The following is an 18,914-nucleotide window of genomic DNA, read 5'->3' on the forward strand; positions in this document are numbered from 1 at the left end:
TGAAGTAAAGATTCAAAATTCCTTATGCTATCCTGTCATCTCCCATTCTATGTCACACTACTTCTAAAATATCAACCATGCTCTATGTATCAGTTAGAAGTATGTCAAAGAAATTAATATCGACTTGTTGGTCAATTAGGTACTTTTTATAAAGCAAGTATTATCAACTTTGATCTGAAACCTACCTTTCTAGGTAATACATGGTTAATCATATCTAATTTTAATAGACATGTATGTGAATTAAATACTAAAGTCAGAAGGCACAGCAAATGTAGAGGTTAACAGTTTCTTTCTAGGAAAGAAGCTGTATCATTGAAGGAAGGAATGATCACTTTATACTTCTTTCCAAGTAACTAAAGAGACCTAACTCTCTATGTGTTTTATGGCTAGGAAGGACTTAAAAGATCTGTAACACCCTTTCATTTTATAAATAAGAACTAGAAGTGCAAACCAATTTAGCCAAGGTCACAAAGGTAATTAAGGTTAGATGAACTTAAGTCTAAATGTCCCCATAAGATAATGTTTTTTTGCACATATTACCTTTTTCCTTTGTGCAAGTTTTATTCCCCCTTAAAACTAGGAGTTGTTAAGAGAGATTATCTCTTCCTTGTATCACAGCACAGGAGAAAATATTGTGGTGTATCATAATTCTGCTAAGAGGCTGAAAAATGTTTATAAGTGCTTTGGTTCAGATGCTGAATTAAAAGTTACATACCATAAGAACATAGGGTTGAGTCAAGTATTCTCTACAGAACATACAGCTAAAACAGGAGGGACCTTGTTACCTTGTTTTTATTACTCATGAATATATGATGATCCACTTTTCCAAACTGAAGTCCAACACAAAGTACACACTGAAATCCATCTTCTGGTAAGTTATCAAGATGTACAAATCGATCATAAATTTTATCTATATCTGCCTGTAGTTTTATTTTAAGAAAGCAGCATAGAAAAAGAGAAACACAGCTGAAGTATAAAACTGTAAAACACAGATAGCAGTAATTTAATTTTTCTGAGGTCAGACGATATCCTCCCCCAAGAATAAGAAAATGACTGTGGGTGAAGACAGTGAGTTCTTAGTTTTAGATATGAGTAATCAGTGAAACAATATACTAAAACAGCAAATATAATCTTTTATCAATATTTTATTTACCCAACATAGTTAATATACCCAAGCCATTTAATATGGATCTAGTATCTGAAAAATATTTCACATCAGGGATACCATGACTCTTTCTTACTTTTAACCAAGAGAAAACCCACCTGACATCTCCATCACCCTCAATATTTTAAAATTACTATTAACAGTTTTTTTCATTCCTAACAGGTGACAAATAAAGCAACCAATGTTTCTATCAATTAAACAAGTGTATAGAAGCATTTAAATGCAAACTCACCTCTGGGTCATTTTCTTTAATCAACGTTATAAATACAGCTTCCTAGAAAGGCAAAACAGACAAAGGTTGAAGGTGTAAGCTTTTGCTCATTCATGTATTTATTCAGTCAAGATTTATAATAACTTACAAGAATAAGCAGTAAGCACTATTGCATAAAATGGGGAGTCAGGAAAAGTTTTCTTCTTTCCAAAATCCTTCCCTCTTCCTATAAACAAGCTATCTAAGTCCCACCCTGCCCATACAACTTAATTCTTCCTACTTCTTTAAGTACATGAAAGATTAATAAGGTAGTGCCATTCAGGGGAGGACACTCAAATTCCCATACAAGGAATAAAAGACTTAATTTCGCAGACGTAAGAGAATTCAAATTATAAAACAAAAAGTTAACTAAGCAAAGTAGGGTCTGAGGAAGAACAGAGATTTAGGTAGTGAAAAAAACAGCATAGGGTATTGAATATATGGCAGTTTGGTACTGCTGAATTATAAAGAGACCAAGAGGAGCATGAAATAAGGATGTCAAAGCAGGGAAAAGCTAGCTAGTGGAAGACTTCCATATACAGGAGAGGAACCTTATCTTATGAGACTGCGGTTCTTAAATTTTTTTCTCTTTGACACTACTGACATATATAGAACAATCCCCGCAGTTACATCACATTAGAATGATTCTCAGTGGAAAGCTTTTTCAAATTACATGCATTTCCACCTTCCTCTAGAGATTCTAGTATTTCTTAGCAGGTAATAGTAAATGTTTGTAGGCTATACTAAAACAGTGAAGGGCTTATAAATCAGTTGAATTTGAATTGATTCTAATTTTATGTCAGTCTCATGACTTTGTGGAGAAAGGTTTTGAGGGAGACAAAACTGATGGTAGAAGGTATAAATAAGTACTTTAGTAGTTTTTAAGAGGTGAAGCAATGGTATACGGAATGAAGAGGGAACAAACTGCAGAAATACTTAGGAGTTAAAACAGACGAGACCTACTGACAGATTGGTTGTGAGAAATGAGAGAAAAAAAAGTAAAGATAACCTCTGGGATTCTAGTTTGGATGACAGATAATGACAATGAGATAAGAACAGAGTTCACTACAGACAATAGTTTTCAAATTTTTGTCCATTCAAATATACATGAGGGATTGAATTCCCTCAATATGAAAGTAACTCTCAAACAGTCCGATGGGAGACTGGAAAGACAGAAACTTTCTCAGTGTCAGAGAAAACATGCGACCCAAAGAAGAAAACTACAAAGCATAATAGACTACAATAAATCTGTTTTAAAAAATTTAGTAATATTCTAGTAAAAATGATGATAGTCTATTATTTACCTCATCTTTTATATTCATGTTTTCAGGAGCCATACTTATTGACAGTTGATTTCCATCCACTGACATTGGGAAGCAGGTATAAAATTTTACCATGGAATCTGCAGATTTTCTATTTATTTCTATAAATGCCTTTTAAAATAAAAATTACAAGAATGAAAAAATAAATGTCTTATTTTACTTTTTGTTCAAAAGATTTAAAACTTAAGAGTTAAGTGAACTGAGTAACTCAGTAAATAAAAGAAATATCGAATGACTTAACTCATAAGGCAATAGTAAAGAAATAAATATGAGAATTGTAATTCTAGTAAATTACATTTATCTTACTCATCACTGTATCCTTAGTACCTAGAGCAGTATCTAGCAGGTAGCAGACATTCAATGAATATTTAAGTAAATAAATTTAATGATTATAAAATATGAGAAATATGAGAAATGAAAGAACCAAAGAAATGTATAATGGTCACCAAGTTGTTTCTTCTTTTCCTAGGTATAAAACTATAGTGCCATACCATTTTGGTTTTAATTTTCATAACTGGATAAGTAAAGAGGCTGAACATTCTTCCATGTTTGATAGTTAATGAGGTAGAAATCTTCTACATATTTGTTCATAATTGTAATTCTTTCTTAAAATCTCTAATGTCTATTTACTGAACTTTTAATATTTTAATATTTTATAGCATAATGGAAATGAATCCTGTTTCCCACTTAACACAAATATTTTAAATTTTTTATTTCCATTTTGCTTTAATTTTAATTTCATAAATGTTTTTAATGTTTATGATTAAATCTGGTATTTTTCAATATGATATCTAAAAAGTGTTAAATCTTCAAATAGTTAATAATTCTACTCAACTCTAATTAGAACTGAGCAGAAAATAATATACTTTCTGAATATGAATCTTCTATTCGTGTATTTTATACACCTACTTCAGCATTTCACATAAAGTACAAATTTGAATTATTCATTCCCAGATTCCCACAATTTTCTCCTATTTCAATATATTGTCATATTAAAAAGATTCTTATATTAAAATATGCATTCCATTTTATTCTTGTCTGCCTCTAAACATTACAAATAATCTGCTTTTTAAAAACAGCTTTACTGAACTATATATATCATACAGTTCACCTGTATTTCAGTGTACAATTCTATGGTTTTTTAGTATACTTACAGAGTTGTACAACCATTCAAATAATTTTCTGTTAACATAATGTGAAACTGCGGATAACTCACTTGTACTCATTCACCTCTCCTACTGTTTTCTTAAGCATATTGCCTCCAGTTACCATCAAACATATATATCCTACTCTACTTCCAAAGATCTCTAGTGATCACCAACTCCTTTCTATTTTAAGAACACTACTTCCCACCACTCTTATGGTGGTGTTTCCATTGAATTTTCCTCACCTATAAAATATCTTCCACAAGGTGTTCATTAACAATATATTGTTTAATTTTAAAATTACAAAAGCCAATACTTATTAAAGAAAATTACAAACATAGTGATAAACCTAGGTTGTTGTAAGTACTGATGACATCATTTGTCTGTCTAAAAATGGTTACTTCCCATTTGACTGTAATAGGTAAAACAGCAGAAATCTTAGTAAAAGTGCACAAAATTTTTTAAGTCGCTATAAAACTCTGTATTAACATATTAAAGATGTAAAACGTTTTCTACTACACTAAGATTTTGAGCAAACTTTGACACAATAGTAAGCCATCCTCTCCATCATTAGAATTATATCTGATAAGAATACTACTAAAATAAGGGACATCTGTGTTTTCAAAGTCCCTTACCTTGAGACAGCTTAAATTTGAGGTGTCACTTCTAAAACTTTCTAGTTTTGTAAATTTAATGTTTCTCAAAACTGTGCTGATAGACAACATGAACAGCTATTATCAACTCTTACCTTTTTATGAGATGATAAAATCAAAATATCCTTTAAACCACCAAATGGTTTCACTAGGTTGTAAACTTCTTCTATAGAATATCCTTTATGAGGCAAATTAGAAATAAGAACCACACACATTTCCTCTGTTTCCTTCAAAACAAATTTAAGAGTTGACATTATAATTTCTTTAACTGCTTTTATATTTATTTGAGTTTATACTGCAGATCGTACATTAGTATAAAACTGTGCATTTAATACTATATCTGATCAATTTAGAAGGACTGGTCTGAATCTCAAATTAACAACTAAACAACATGCAAATTTCCTCTCTTCAAGTACATACAATAATTTCAGTCATATCATCTGTCATCTAGTCGAGGTCCTTAGTTCTTTCTCAACCACTGTTAAAAAATACAAGTTCAAAAACACAAGTATGCCTGTCTCTAACTGGAACTTCCTTTCAAGTACTGTTGCCATTCCTGTCCCTTGTGATGCTAATTTCCTCAAGCTCCAAATCAGCACATATCCTTCTACATTACTGAATAAAATAATCCCTTGTAGGCAGTATTAAAAACTTTACTTGTAATCTCTTAGAATCCCTACCCCATAACCCAAACCCCACTACAAAATAAATACTTTCACTTCTGCTTTCTCTACTCTAAGATCTATTCTTTAAGATGATTCTCTCATCAATGCTAGTTTTTCCTTTATTAAATGTTGGGGAAATCTTCAAAGGTATACTACAGTAAATTGAAAACTTGTGACATTTCTTTTGAAAAACAAAAGCAGGAAATTATCATTTTCATAAACCAGTTGAGAATGATTTTTAACTAGCACCACAATTACATTCTGAAATGTTTCCTCTGAGGTGCTTTAAGTGAATCACTATTCATGCTTTAAAAGGTTCTTCCTAAAACAAAATATTAAGACATACTACTTAGTTATTATTTGAAGAATGGCTCTGTCAGTCAAAAATAAACTTATGCTTAGCAACTGAATGACCTCAAGATTTTAACCAGTAAGATCCAAATTAATGAGATCTTAATACATTCATAATGACAGATGTAACCACAAGGAAACAAAGTAAATTTATGCCCTTCAAATAAAACTGCAAATGCTACTTGGTCCTCTAAAAACCAAAGAACTGGTATCCTGAATATTAACCTATCTCTTATTTGCCTCCAAGAAAAAAGAAAAAAGTTTTCACACATTCTATTGGTTCTAATTTGACAACTGCTGTCTACTCAAATACCTATTTCTTTTTCCTCAGTGAAAAGTAATCCTCAAAAACATATACATTAATTGATAATCTGCACCTAAATTTTTGTGATTTATCTCTACAAGTCAGGGTTTTTAAATTCAAACCATACTTTAAAAAGTTGTAAATGCTGGGATTTTTCACCAGGCCAAATCCTGTACATTTCTTACCTAGGTTTATAGTAAGAAAAATAAGTTCTTTCAAAATTTAAGCGTTTAAAAAATAAACACAAAAACTGACCTTGTTAACTGATTCATTTTCTGTGGTCTCCAAAGCAGCTTCTTAAGATACAAAATAAAGACTTCATGCAGATATATTTTATATCAAGTATATATTTTATATACTATTTTATACAACTTTATTCCATGATGGATTAAATAGTAGCTACATGAAAATGTATGCAACTGACAAAAGACTAGAGAATTTAAGAAACAGCTATAGAAGTAACACTGGCTTTTCAATGTTTGGTTTTTATTACTTCTGACAGAAACATTTCAGAATAATCAAGAGAAAGGGTAAAGATGTGAATCATAATATTCTTAATTTCACTTAAGTATGATGCTGATACTGAAAAACATATATGTGACACAAAATTAAAAACTTTTTCTTAAATTTAATTTTCTACCTCTAAACATAAGAAGACAAAATTAAATTTCTATTGACTTACCTGAAATAGTTTCTTTAGCACTATTTTTACTGGGTTTGACTTCCACACTGGCCTTTCTTTCAGGGTTTTCTGCATGAAATAGTTTGTTTTAATAGTCTAGAAAAACACACTAATATAACTAAACTAATGAATCTAAACAGGAGCTTAAGCTAATTTATTTTATCTGACCTGATTTTACCAACTGAATGGCCTCAAGATTTTAACCAGTAAGATCCAAATTAATGAGATCTTAATACATTCATAATGAAAGATGTAACCACAAGGAAACAATGTTTATGCCCTTCAAATAAAACTGCAAATGCTACTTGCTCCTCTAAAAACCAATGAAAGTTTCTCTTTAAAACACAAAATAATCCTTTTTAAGATTTTTTTAGCAATAACTTCAAAATACACCTCAAATGTACACCAAGAAGATCTAATGAAAAGGAAGTATTGAATGACAGCATTTCAAACTTACCTGATAGAATCACATGTTTACTGGAGTCTCTGTTTTTGACAACACCAGCCTTTTTGACTTCTAGAGACTTCTTCCCACTAGATTTTGCTTTTACAAGTATAATGAACAATTATTCTAAGGGTCTGTCTGATCATTTAACATGTTTTATACTAATACATTAGTAAATAAGTAGTTCAACTTTATTATAAAAGTTCTTTTACATGCATTTATTATTCCATTTATTTTCAGTATCTGTTTACCAATAAATTTAAAATGAGATACAATTTTTGTTGATGGCCATTAATGAGCCACAAATTTACTCCTCAATGTGTGAGAAGCACATCATCACACAAAATTCTGTTTTATAATTTTTAAAGGTTTTTAAAAATTACATCAGTCTATTGGAAAAATATATTAATAAACAGATCGTTTGAGTTTTAACATGTTACACTCATTTAAAAGAGTGTTCTATTTCTTAATGGAGGAAATACACTCTCATGATATGGAAAGTAAAATATTTAAAATAACAAATAGAGGAACTGTACAAGCTGGGGATGGTAGTATGAAGGGATACTTCTAAAAAATTTAGGAAAACAACTGATGGGGGGAAATGGCAAAGCAGCCTGTGAGTACAGCCCTCAACTGTGTTTCCTACACAAAAATTTATCTGCAATGGCAGATACTGTCAAAATCCAAAGTACCAAAGAATCAAAGTCCCATGTGTGTCAGGTTTTAAAAATCAAAGAAGTATCTAGTCAACTTTTCAAGATGTCGTTATATACTACGAATTATACAAATTCAATATTGCTTTTGTAATATATTTACTATATTAAGCCAGAATTAAGAATAAACTTAATAAGACCTCCCCTTCCTTCCCAATAGTCTTACCTGTTTTGATTGAAGCTTTATTACCTTTAGCAGCTACTGTTACCACAGATTTTACAGAACCCACCGATTTCCCTAAATCACAAAAGCTGTCATCAAAACTGGTTTATTTAACTAGTACCAGCAATCTCCAAAGACTTTCACAAAGAATATAAGAGCAAAAGACTATACTTTATTCAAACATAAAATGCTATCACCTTTGGGGGCACAGGTCATTTTCTAAAACTAGCAATGATACTTTTTTCAGGAAGAAAAATATCACTGAAGTAAGAATTCACCTCCCCATTGGGGTTCTTAGAAATAGCATTCGGGGAAGTTAAATAAAACTCTGAACATGTGGATCAACTAGAAGCAAAATTACTAACTGCAGGGATATAAAAACAATACCATGATGCTTTTAATGGTTCCAAAAGTAGTTATATTTAGGGCCCCCCAGACCGTACTACTTTGGCTCAGAGTTGACTGAAAAGCATTCAACAACACCTACATGATGGTTAGGACACACACAGATTGCTCTCATACTTAGTGGGCTGTATCTGAACAGGACTATTTAAACTGCTCTGACTCTTGTTTGTAGATACCCATCTATTACTGTTGCTTATTTTTCAAGATGATATTGTTTTATAAAGATTGTGATCATCAAAGTGTCATTGACAAGATCTCCAAAGAGTGAAAATCCTTTCCATTCAGAGAGCAAGAGGAGGTTTAGCTGACACTTAGGATTCATACTAGCAAGGCAGTATAAGCAAAAAAACCAGGGTAAGAAGTCAGCAGATCCAAGATGAATTCCAAATTAAGTTGTGATGTCTTGGGATGCATTAACTGATTTCTATGCACATTTCCCCATTTATAAGAAAGGGTGGTAACTGCCACAATTACCTAGCAGGACCCCTGTAAGGCTATGATCATGCTTTTGAAAAACTATCAAATAAAAAGTATTGACATGCAAAAAAATCTATTAAAAGTTTAATTTTCCACCCTTTATATCCAAAGAAAGACCCTAATCTTTGTTCAAAAGGAGCAATACCAACCCTTATAGAGTGTCACCTAACCAATCGTTTCTTAGTCATTCCCATGTTTTGTCACACTGCAGTAATCTGAGCCTTAATGTGCCCTTAAGGTTTTTCTTTCACTATCCCACTGTTATTACCACAAGTCATTTCACTTTACTATACTATTAGCCGGTACCAGAACTTAAGGAAAAAATTACTAGAATTAATTCCCAACTGTTACTGGGTACCTAGCAGTGAGAGCACCTACTCCCCCAATCTCCATCAGTGGCTCCCATAGTAATACCCAATTGTTGGTTAAATAAATACATCTTCAAAACAAGTGTTCAAGGTGTCTCTGGAGTCCCTCATATTATTGCTTTAGAAACTATATCAAAATTTGGGATCTGCCACTAACAATGTCATTTTCTAATTAGTTCAAGGCTACTTCCTTTCCTTTCTACCATTATAAGCAAGATAATTTAATACAATGATCTTTAACCACTCATAAAGATGACTCTGAATTAACGAGCATTTAGCAAAAATGGGAGGGAAAGTATAAACAAGGATAGTGCTAGGGGATTGAGGAAAAAAAATTACTTTAAAACCCACTATAGCCTATAAAAACTGTAAAAAATACAATTTCCTGTAAGTTTATCTGCACTATTTTGTAAAAGAAAAGTTAACAGAGAGAAGACCTCAAGAGGAAAAAGGAAAATATCTCTGATATTCATCATGAGAAACAGTTTTCCAGTTAAAATATCTTATTTTGATAATTACTATAAGGAAAGAAGCATTAGCTACTAAATCTCGTTTCTCAAAATTCCTAAGTGGCTATAAATTTCTAAGATTAGTAGACATTCAGCACATATTATGTCACGTGAAATCCAAGACTACTGCTATATAAATTTAAAATAAGTATGTCTAGAATCCTAACAAAAACATACCTGAAGATTTATTCATTTTGGCTGCAGATGCCTTGGTTTGTCCAGTTTTTACTAAAATAATGAGAAAAGTAATCAGTAGCACATTACAAATGCTATCATTTAGATTTAGGAAAGAGCTAACCTGGCAATGATTTTTTAAAAACACTGCAATAAACATTCTTATTCTTACCTTTGTATGAACTTAGGTAAATTCTTAGACATGTACTTGCTGAGACAGACATAGACTTAGATTTCAACATTAAACTATTCTCCAGAAAGATTGTGTACCAATTAATGTTCCCATTGATAGTGTTGTTTCCATACACAATATGTAGGATGTTATTAATCACTCCAATCTGAGATGGAAACTGGTATGATTTAGTTATTTTCTTAATTATGAGTTAAGTACTGATTTTAAATGTCTGATTAATTGCTATTTCTCCCTCTGTGATCTGCCTACTCTTAGAATTTGCCAATTCATCTTTCATGTTGTTGAGGTTTTTCTTAATTATATATTAGAGCTTTTTAGATAAAGAACATAAATCTGTATCACACAGGTAATAATTTTCAGAACAATTATGGAAAAATATTTTATGCAGTCAACACGTCTTTCTGATAGGAAGACTTTCCTCACTTTGAAATTAAAAACAAAAAACCCTCCACATTTTCTTTCAATTTATGTACCACATTAAATCTTTGATTTATCTGTAATTTATTTTGATGTTTTAAGTGCTTTACTCTTACAAAGTGGCTAGTGAATTCAATGAATAGATCTTTTCCTTGCTAATGTGAAATATTATCATAATGACTTACTGATGTTCATACTTCTGGGGAATATCTCTGGAATCTCTTCTGTCCTACTGATCTTTTGCCTGTTTATGCATCTATATTAAACTATTATCTTTAATTTTATAATGTATTTCAGTATCTGTTAATGCTAGTCCTAATTACTCTTAACACTGCAGAATTTTCCTCTGTTCTGTTAACTTTTTTATGTATAAACTTCATAATGAGCTTTTGTAGTTTAAAAAATTCTTATTGGTATTTTTATTAGATTCATAATACTTATGTTTTAATATAAAAAAAAGATACATTATAACGGTGAGAGGCTTTCTAGCCAAGAATGAGCTATCTTATCATTTAAACCTAACTGTGCCTCTTAGTAGTATTTTAAAGTTTTCTTTTTATTAGAATACATAAAGTAGCTATTATTTTTATATAATAAAGCAACTGAAGCCTTACATTAATTTAGAAAATTAAGAACATAGCTATTATATTTAATAGCATTTCAGCTGATTCTCTTGGGTTTTCCATCATATATACATATTTGCAAATATTAAGCATCCTACTTTCCAATTTTTATACTGATTTGTAATATACTAATGGTTATTAGTTTTAGAATAATATTTATGTTAACTCATATAAGTGATAATGAGTATCCCTTGTTTTGTTAATTACCTTAATGAGAACACTTCCAGTTATATATGCTGGGTTTTGAGTTGATACATGGGTGTGCTTGTATGTATATAAATAAAAGTATATATACACAAATACTATCACATTAAGAAAGTAGTTGTCTACTTTACAATCTTTTTTGAATAGTAGAAATGGATGTTTAACTTTACCAAACATCCTTTTCAGCATTTGGCACTTATCTTTCTCTAATATAGTAAACTGAGTTAACAGATTTCTTTATTTTCTAATTAATCTCTGTACTTCTGACATGACTCACCTCTTGAACACAGTATATTACTCATTTAACGGGTCCCAAGACACTATATGCTAAAATTTTACTTAAAAATTTTACATGAATATACATAAATGAAATTGTTCTGCAGTTTAAACCTAGTGTAATGCCTTTATCAGCACTTAAAACATTTCTCTCATTTTGAGATAGTTGTAAATTCACACATAGTTGTAAGAAATAATAGGGTGAGATCCTATATATCCTTGACCCAGTTTCCCCACTGGCAGTATTTTGCATAAATATGCACTGTATGAAACTGACATAACACAATCTACCAAATTTAAAGTTCCCCCGTTTCATGTGCACTTAACACGTGTTTAGTTCTACGAAATTTTATCTTATGTGTAGATTGCTGTGATCACTAGTTAAGAGATAGAACAATTCCAGCACAAGGATCTTTCCTACTACCCATTTATGGCAACAGCCACCTCCCTCCTATTCCCACAACCCCTGATAACCACTAATCTGTTCTCTATCTCTATAATTTTATTATTTCAAGAATGGTATATAAATGGAGCTTATATGATTTTCTTGGGACTTTTTTTTTTCACTCAGCTTAATTCCTCGGCAATCCATCCAAAATACTGCATGTACCAGTATTTTATTCCTTTTTACTGCTGGGTAGTATTCCATGCTATAGACACATTAGTTTGTTTAACCATTCACCTGCTGAAGGACATCTGGGTTGTTCCCACTTTTTTGGCTATTATGAATAAAGAGGTTATATATATTTATGTACAGGTATTTGTGTGAATGTATTTAATTTGCCTGAGATAAATATTCAAGAGTGTAACTGCTGGGTCCTACAGTAAGCACCTTTACTTTTATTTTTAAAAAACCACAATACTCTTTTCCGAATCGCTGTACCATTTTACATTGCCACTAGCAACATACAGGATTCTCCTCATTCTCAACAGTATTTGGTATTACTATTTTCTTATTTTAGCCATTCTGATAGGTGTATAGTGTCTTACTCAGCATCTCGTGTCAGTATTAGCCTTTTTCTTATTTCCCTTTTCTCCAATCCCTCTAAAGAAAGGTTTCTTTTCCTCTGAATGCTAAAGAACAGTTGAAATAGAACTGGAGTTATCACTTCCTTAAAGGTTTGATGTCACTCACATGTGGGAACTATTTCGGTGGTACTTTTATTGGGGAAATAACTGCCTTAAAGGTTATTTTCATCTAGGAATTGAAAAGATTAAAAATAAAAAGATACATATATTTAAAAAAAGAGGAAACATAAAATCTTATAGAAAATAATACTTAAATCATACATGACAAACTGGTTCACAATATGGTTTTCATAGACTTACTTATAATACAAACCTGATTTAATTATCTCCATACTCTTCCTCCTGCAAATATTCGTTAACCCTTACACTAGATATTAAGGGGGTAGAAAAATAAAACTACAAATACTCTGTCACCTAGCCAAGTGAAAGAGATACACTGTGGGGAAATGGAAGTTCCTATGGTCAGGATCCTCATCTAACCCTAAATTACTTAATGATGTAATTGGCCTAATGCTAGGCTAATGCTCCCAAACCCACTGGCAATGAGCCATTATTGACTGAGTCACTCTTATAAAGAGCTCTGCCCAGTCCTCCGGACAGACACAGAAATGGAAGTGCATTATGGACCTGCAGACTACTGGATGCAGATGGGATTAGTGATCAGCCTACTGCCAGGAGAATAAACAGGGTATAAACTCTTTTATCCCAAGAACGTTCCACTGTCATTTCTCGGTCTCACTGAATCCATAGTGACCTTGTCAGGGGCTGAAACCCTCAGGCAAAACAATGAGCCGTAAAGATAAATTAGGGTTTGCCCCACCTCCACCCCAAAAAAGGTGTCTTTTCTGACTTTGTATTTTTAGTACCTTACACAAGCCTTGGGACCTACTATGTAAGTACTTAGTGTTTACTAAGTAAGGTTAACCAGAGTTCAAACGAATGCCAAACAAATGAACAGCATAAATAAAGCACTGAGAAATGAAATAACATGGAATAGCTAGAAAATAAACTGTCCTAAGTACCTGGAACATAAAATACAGTTGAGTAACTAGAGACTGAAAAAAGCAATCTGGGGTCAAAGGATAAAGGGTAATTTATGGATAACTGAAGAATGTGGGCTTTCTCCTGTAGGCCACTGGAGTGGAATGATCAGATCTGCTTTAAAAAGACCTCAGGGAAACAATGTGAAAAATGGGGCAGAGAGTAGAACTAAAAAAAAACACCAGTCAGGAGGCTATCTTTAAAAATTCAAATGTGGGTCTGAATTAAAACAGTTATAGGAGTGAGAGAGTGTGGGAAAAATGGAAGTTCCTATGGCCAGGATCCTCACCTGACCCTAAACTACCTGATGATGTAATTGGACTACTGCTAGGCTAATGCTTCCACACCCACAGGCAATGAACTGTTACTGACTGAGTCACTATATAAAGGGCTCCACCCAGTGCTCTGGGCAAAGACAGAGACAGAGGTGGACTACAGACCTGCAGACTGCTGGATGCAGATGTGATTCTAGTGCTCGACCTACCACTGTAAGAATAAAGCCAAGTATAAACTCTTTTATCCCAAAACATTGTTGTCATTTCTCAATCTCACTGAATCCATATGCACTTGCCCAGGGCTGAAACCCTCAAGCAAGACAATCGACATAATCAGCAGGACTCACTGTAAACCAAAGAACAGAACAGGCTGCCCTCATGGGAGGGATGCTTCAGTGGGCTGCCCCTATGGGGGGCCCTATGGATAGGGTGACATTCTAGTGTCCCCCATTGGGCATGTGGTCTGAGGTGGCTTGCCTCCTAGAGTACTAGGCCCCTCCCCAGGACTGGGGGGAGGTGGAGGTGACACCTGAGGCAGTAGAGGCAACCCTCAGCATAATATGGAGGTCCTTTAAGAAACAGAGTGCCCATGAGGTGGCAGGAACCGTGGGTGGGCTGTTTCTCATAGTACTGAAAAAGGCTACAGATGAGAAGAACGTCCTCCTCCAAGAGACACAAGAAATGGCAGCATGAGAATGTGAGCTGCAAGGTGCTGTAGATTTGTTGAAGAATGGAATGGCACTAATATGAGAGGAGGCAGCACAAGAACACAAGCTGGGAGGTGCTGTGTAGGAAGTAAAGATTTGTTGAAAAATGAAAAGGCACTGCTGCAAGGAACTACAGAATAGGTAAAGACCTTGGAGGGGAAGGATGTACCTGAGAAAAGCATAAGAGCCAGAGCGAAAATGCGAGCTGCAAACTGTTGTGGACGAGGTAAAAGATTCTTTGCAGAATGAGACAGCAGCACTGCAAGGTGCTGTGGAAGAGGCAAAGGACATGAAGAAGGACTTACTCCTGTGAGAAGCACCAAGAGGAGTCAGGACAAGAACACCAGCTGCAAGGTACTGAGGTTTAAGGTAACAAAGCTGTTGAAGACTGAGCTAGTGTTTAGAAAAGGTAAAAGGTACAGCAGAGGAGGAACTTAGGTTGGTGGTGAGAAAGGTGCCATCAGCCCTGGAAATGAAGGAAGACCTGGGAAAGGACGAAGGTGTGGTACCAGAGGCACCACCCCTCCTCTATTGAAAGCCAGCCTGGGCATAGTCAAGGAAATAAAGATGCAGCAACCACGGGTTCCTCTAGGAGAGGTGCAGACACCTCTCCAGGTCATACAGCACTATGCTTCACCCCTATACTCAGGCTGAGCTGGTGGATTTAGGCTGCCAGTTTTGGCAAAGCCCTCAGAGTTGATACCAGCTTGGCTCCAGCATCACTGGGATATAGCAGGTGATGTAATTGTTCTGTCTGGATCAGAGATGGGAAAGCTGGCTTCCCAGACAGTTCATTCTGCCTTGAGGCAACAATTACAAAATGCACATCAGGCTCCAGAAAATCACTCTCTCCTCAATTGGCTTATGTCTGCGCCTTGCACTGCATGACCCAATCAGGGTGATTTATCATTCTCCCCCAGTAGATGGCAGACATATGCTGAGCTCCAACAGGTGTTATGGGATTAGGCATTAAAAATGCCACTTATAGTCCAGAGAATTATGGCCCAGATGAGGAGCCTTTTACTGCAGAGATGAGAAATGTGGTGCTTTAAATGGCTCCCCCATCCTTCTTTGGGCCCCTAGTTGCCATTATTGCCCCTCACATTAGGCAGCCCTTGAGTGAGGTTACCCATATGGTTTAACAGACTTAGGAGAGGCTGAAACAATAAGAGCACAGAAGGAAAAGTCCGCTACTCAGAGGAAGAATTTAAAGGGCCTCATTGAATGTCATGAGAACCCAGATGTGAGCTGATTTTATAGGGGCAGAAGTAGACAGAGAAATTTGGATGAGAAGTCAAATAGAATCTTACTGGAGCTATGGCAACAATTGAAACAAGAGCAGCAGTTCAGGCCACTGAAGACCAAGAAGTAGAGGCCAGAGACAGAGCCCCAAGTCTGGTCTGTGTGTCTGCAAGACTTTCTGCTGGAGAGTGAGCTGACCCTGCCTGAACCTGCACAGGAGATGATTAGGGAATACAGTTTGACTGAGGGGAGGGTCAAGGTACCCACCCTGAGGGACCAACCGGAGGCCAACATGAAGAAATAATTCATTGGTCCCCAGTTAATGTACATGTCCTGGCTCTGGTAGACATAGGAGCTGAATGTTTACTGATTTATGGTAACTCTGAGCAGTTTCCCAGGACCCCTGCTGTTATAGATGGATATAGAGGCAAGGCTATCAGAGTGAAACAAGTCTAAATCCCACTGGGAACAGGGCATCTATCCATAAAGGGGTATACTGTGTATATCTCTCCTATTCCTGAATTTATTTTGGAAATAGGTATCTTGCAGGGCCTATGATCACAGACCTGCAGGTGAGGTCAGCCTGAGGGTACGTGTGATGAAGGCAGTTTCTGAGGGGACATGCTAAGCCCCCACCCATAGCTTTGCCTATACCTCAGTTAATACTAAATAATACAAATTGCCAGGAGGGAATAAAGAATTTGGAGAAACCCTCCAGGAACTGGAAACGGTTGAGTATTATAAATCCCACCCATAGTCCTTGCAATTCCCTGGTGTGGCCAGTAAAAAAGCCAGATGGCAAGGATGAGGAGAAAGGGGAACCCTCCTACACTGCTGGTGGGAATGTAAACTAGTTCAACCATTGTGGAAAGCAATATGGAGGTGCCTCAAAAAACTAAAAATAGAAGTACCATTTGACCCAGGAATTCCACTCCTAGGAATTTACCCAAAGAAAAAAACTTCTTAGATTCGAAAAGACATATGCACCCCTATGTTTATCGCAGCACTATTTACAATAGCCAAGCTGTGGAAGCAACCTAAGTGTCCATCAGTAGATGAATGGATAAAGAAGAGGTGGTATGGTACATATACACAATGGAATACTATTCAGCCTTAAGAAAGAAACAAATCTTACCATTTGCAAGAACATGGATGGAGCTAGAAGGTATTATGCTCAGTGAAATAAGCCAGGCAGAGAAAGACAAATACCAAATCATTTCCCTCATTTGTGGAGTATAACAATGAAGCAAAACTGAAGGAACAAAAGAGCAGCAGACTCACAGACTCCAAGAAGGAACTAGCGGTTACCAAAGGGGAGGGGTGAGGGAGAAGAGGATTGTGGGGTATCATGATTAGAGCACATGGTGTGTGTGGGGTCACAGGGAAGACAGTGTTGAACAGAGAAGACAAGTAGGGATTCTGTGGCATCTTAATACTCTGATAGACAGTGACTACAATGGGGGGAGGGACTCAATAATAAGGGTGAATGTAGTAACCACATTGTTTTTATTGTGAAACCTTAAGAGTGTGTATCAATGATACCTTAATAAAAAAAAAAGCCAGATGGCTCCTAGCATATGACTGGATTACAGAGAATTACATAAAGTCATACCCCTCTGTATGCTGTCACTCCCTCTATTGCAGACCTAATGGATACCCTCAGACACAAACTAGGGATATATCATATGCTGTGGATCTCACTCACTTCCTTTCCATTGACACTGAACAGGAAAGTCAGAAACAGTTTGCCTTCACATGGGAAGGACGGCAATGGACTTTCACTGTCCGTCCACAGTGGTACCTCCACAGTCCCACCACGTCACAGATTTGTAGTCCAGGACTTGGCAGCACGGGAAGAAACCACTAAACAATGCAACTGTACCATTATATTAATGATATCAGGCTCACATCTGATTCTCTTTCAGATCTAGAAGGTACAGCTGCAACATCTATAAGAAAAAGGATAGGCTGTGAACAGCACCAAGGTTTAGGGCCTGGTTTGTCAAACTTCTTGGGCATCATCTAGTTGGGTAAGACAAAAGTGATCCCAGAAGTGATCATAGATAAAGTCCAGGCCTTCCTATCCCTACAACTATGGCACTGTTACAGGAGTTTTGGGGTCTTTTAGGCTACTGGAGAGTATTCATTCCACACTTGGCACAAATTCTGAATCCCTTTTACCATTTGGTACAAAACGGTCAGATGGGACTGGGATGAAACGTGCGTACACACTTTTAGTATAGCAAAACGGGCAGTTAAGGCCATGTAGGCCTTGAGTGTGAGAGACTCATCAAGGCCCTGTGAGCTAGATGGTCATATAACTGAAGAAAGTCATGGCTGGGGTCTCTGGCAGCAGCTTAAAGAAACTAGCCAACTTACTGGATTTTGGTTCCAACTTTGGAAAGCAGCAGAGGTACAGTACACCTTAATAGAAAAACAACAATCTGCTGTGGATCTCACCTTGCTGGCTACAAAGCCCACCATCAGAACAGCCCCGATAAAGGTAACAACTATCCCATCATGGGGTGGGACCCAACACACAGACACCTACACTGGCCAAGTGGGGCACATACCTAGAGCAGTGTAGCGCCTTGTCTACTAGCTGCTTGAGGGAAGAACTCCAACACTTACCAGTGAAAGGCAGGAAGAATTTGCTTTAGAACCATTAGTAGCAAAGAGCCCATATCAGGAAGGAAGAAGAGTCCTGATACCCAAAAGTGTATGGTACACAGATGGCTCCAGCTGCAGCAGCTCCCAAAATGGGGGGCCACAGCTTCCATCCTAAGACTGAGACGATATGGATAGAAGACGGCGAGGGAAAAGAGTAGTCAATGCACAGAGCTGTAGGTAAGATGGCTTGTAAGCACCCAGGAGCCCTCCCCAATAGTTGTCTGCACTGACAGCTGGGCCGTCCATCAAGGCTTCACTCTATGGCTACCAACATGGTACCATGCCAACTGGTTGGTTGGTCACTGACATATCTGGGGGCAAGAGTTGTGGCAAGACTTACAGGCCTCTGGTCAGACTTAAATAATTATACTATATCATGGCACAGGCCATTTCACACTGGCATCCCCAGGAAATGATGAAGCAGATGAACTGGCCCAGGTACACTG

The 18,914-nt window shown here is 35.7% G+C and overlaps 1 protein-coding gene across 7 annotated transcripts in view; it reads right to left on the reverse strand.

The window, feature by feature from the left end:
• ZNF638 (zinc finger protein 638) overlaps positions 1-18,914 on the reverse strand; it is a 134,346-nt gene that overhangs the window by 21,313 nt on the left and 94,119 nt on the right. For all 7 annotated transcript variants that reach the window (XM_057497104.1, XM_036908334.2, XM_036908332.2 and 4 more), the window contains exons 11-19: positions 9,795-9,845; positions 7,862-7,933; positions 6,995-7,081; positions 6,538-6,606; positions 6,111-6,151; positions 4,631-4,762; positions 2,720-2,848; positions 1,398-1,439; positions 786-920 (exon numbers count right to left, since the gene is read on the reverse strand). In XM_057497104.1, coding sequence (XP_057353087.1) covers positions 786-920; positions 1,398-1,439; positions 2,720-2,848; positions 4,631-4,762; positions 6,111-6,151; positions 6,538-6,606; positions 6,995-7,081; positions 7,862-7,933; positions 9,795-9,845 — 758 coding nt within the window. The remainder of the gene's footprint in view (positions 1-785; positions 921-1,397; positions 1,440-2,719; positions 2,849-4,630; positions 4,763-6,110; positions 6,152-6,537; positions 6,607-6,994; positions 7,082-7,861; positions 7,934-9,794; positions 9,846-18,914) is intronic.

Source organism: Manis pentadactyla, chromosome 2 (assembly GCF_030020395.1).
Source record: "Manis pentadactyla isolate mManPen7 chromosome 2, mManPen7.hap1, whole genome shotgun sequence".
Taxonomy (NCBI): domain Eukaryota; kingdom Metazoa; phylum Chordata; class Mammalia; order Pholidota; family Manidae; genus Manis; species Manis pentadactyla.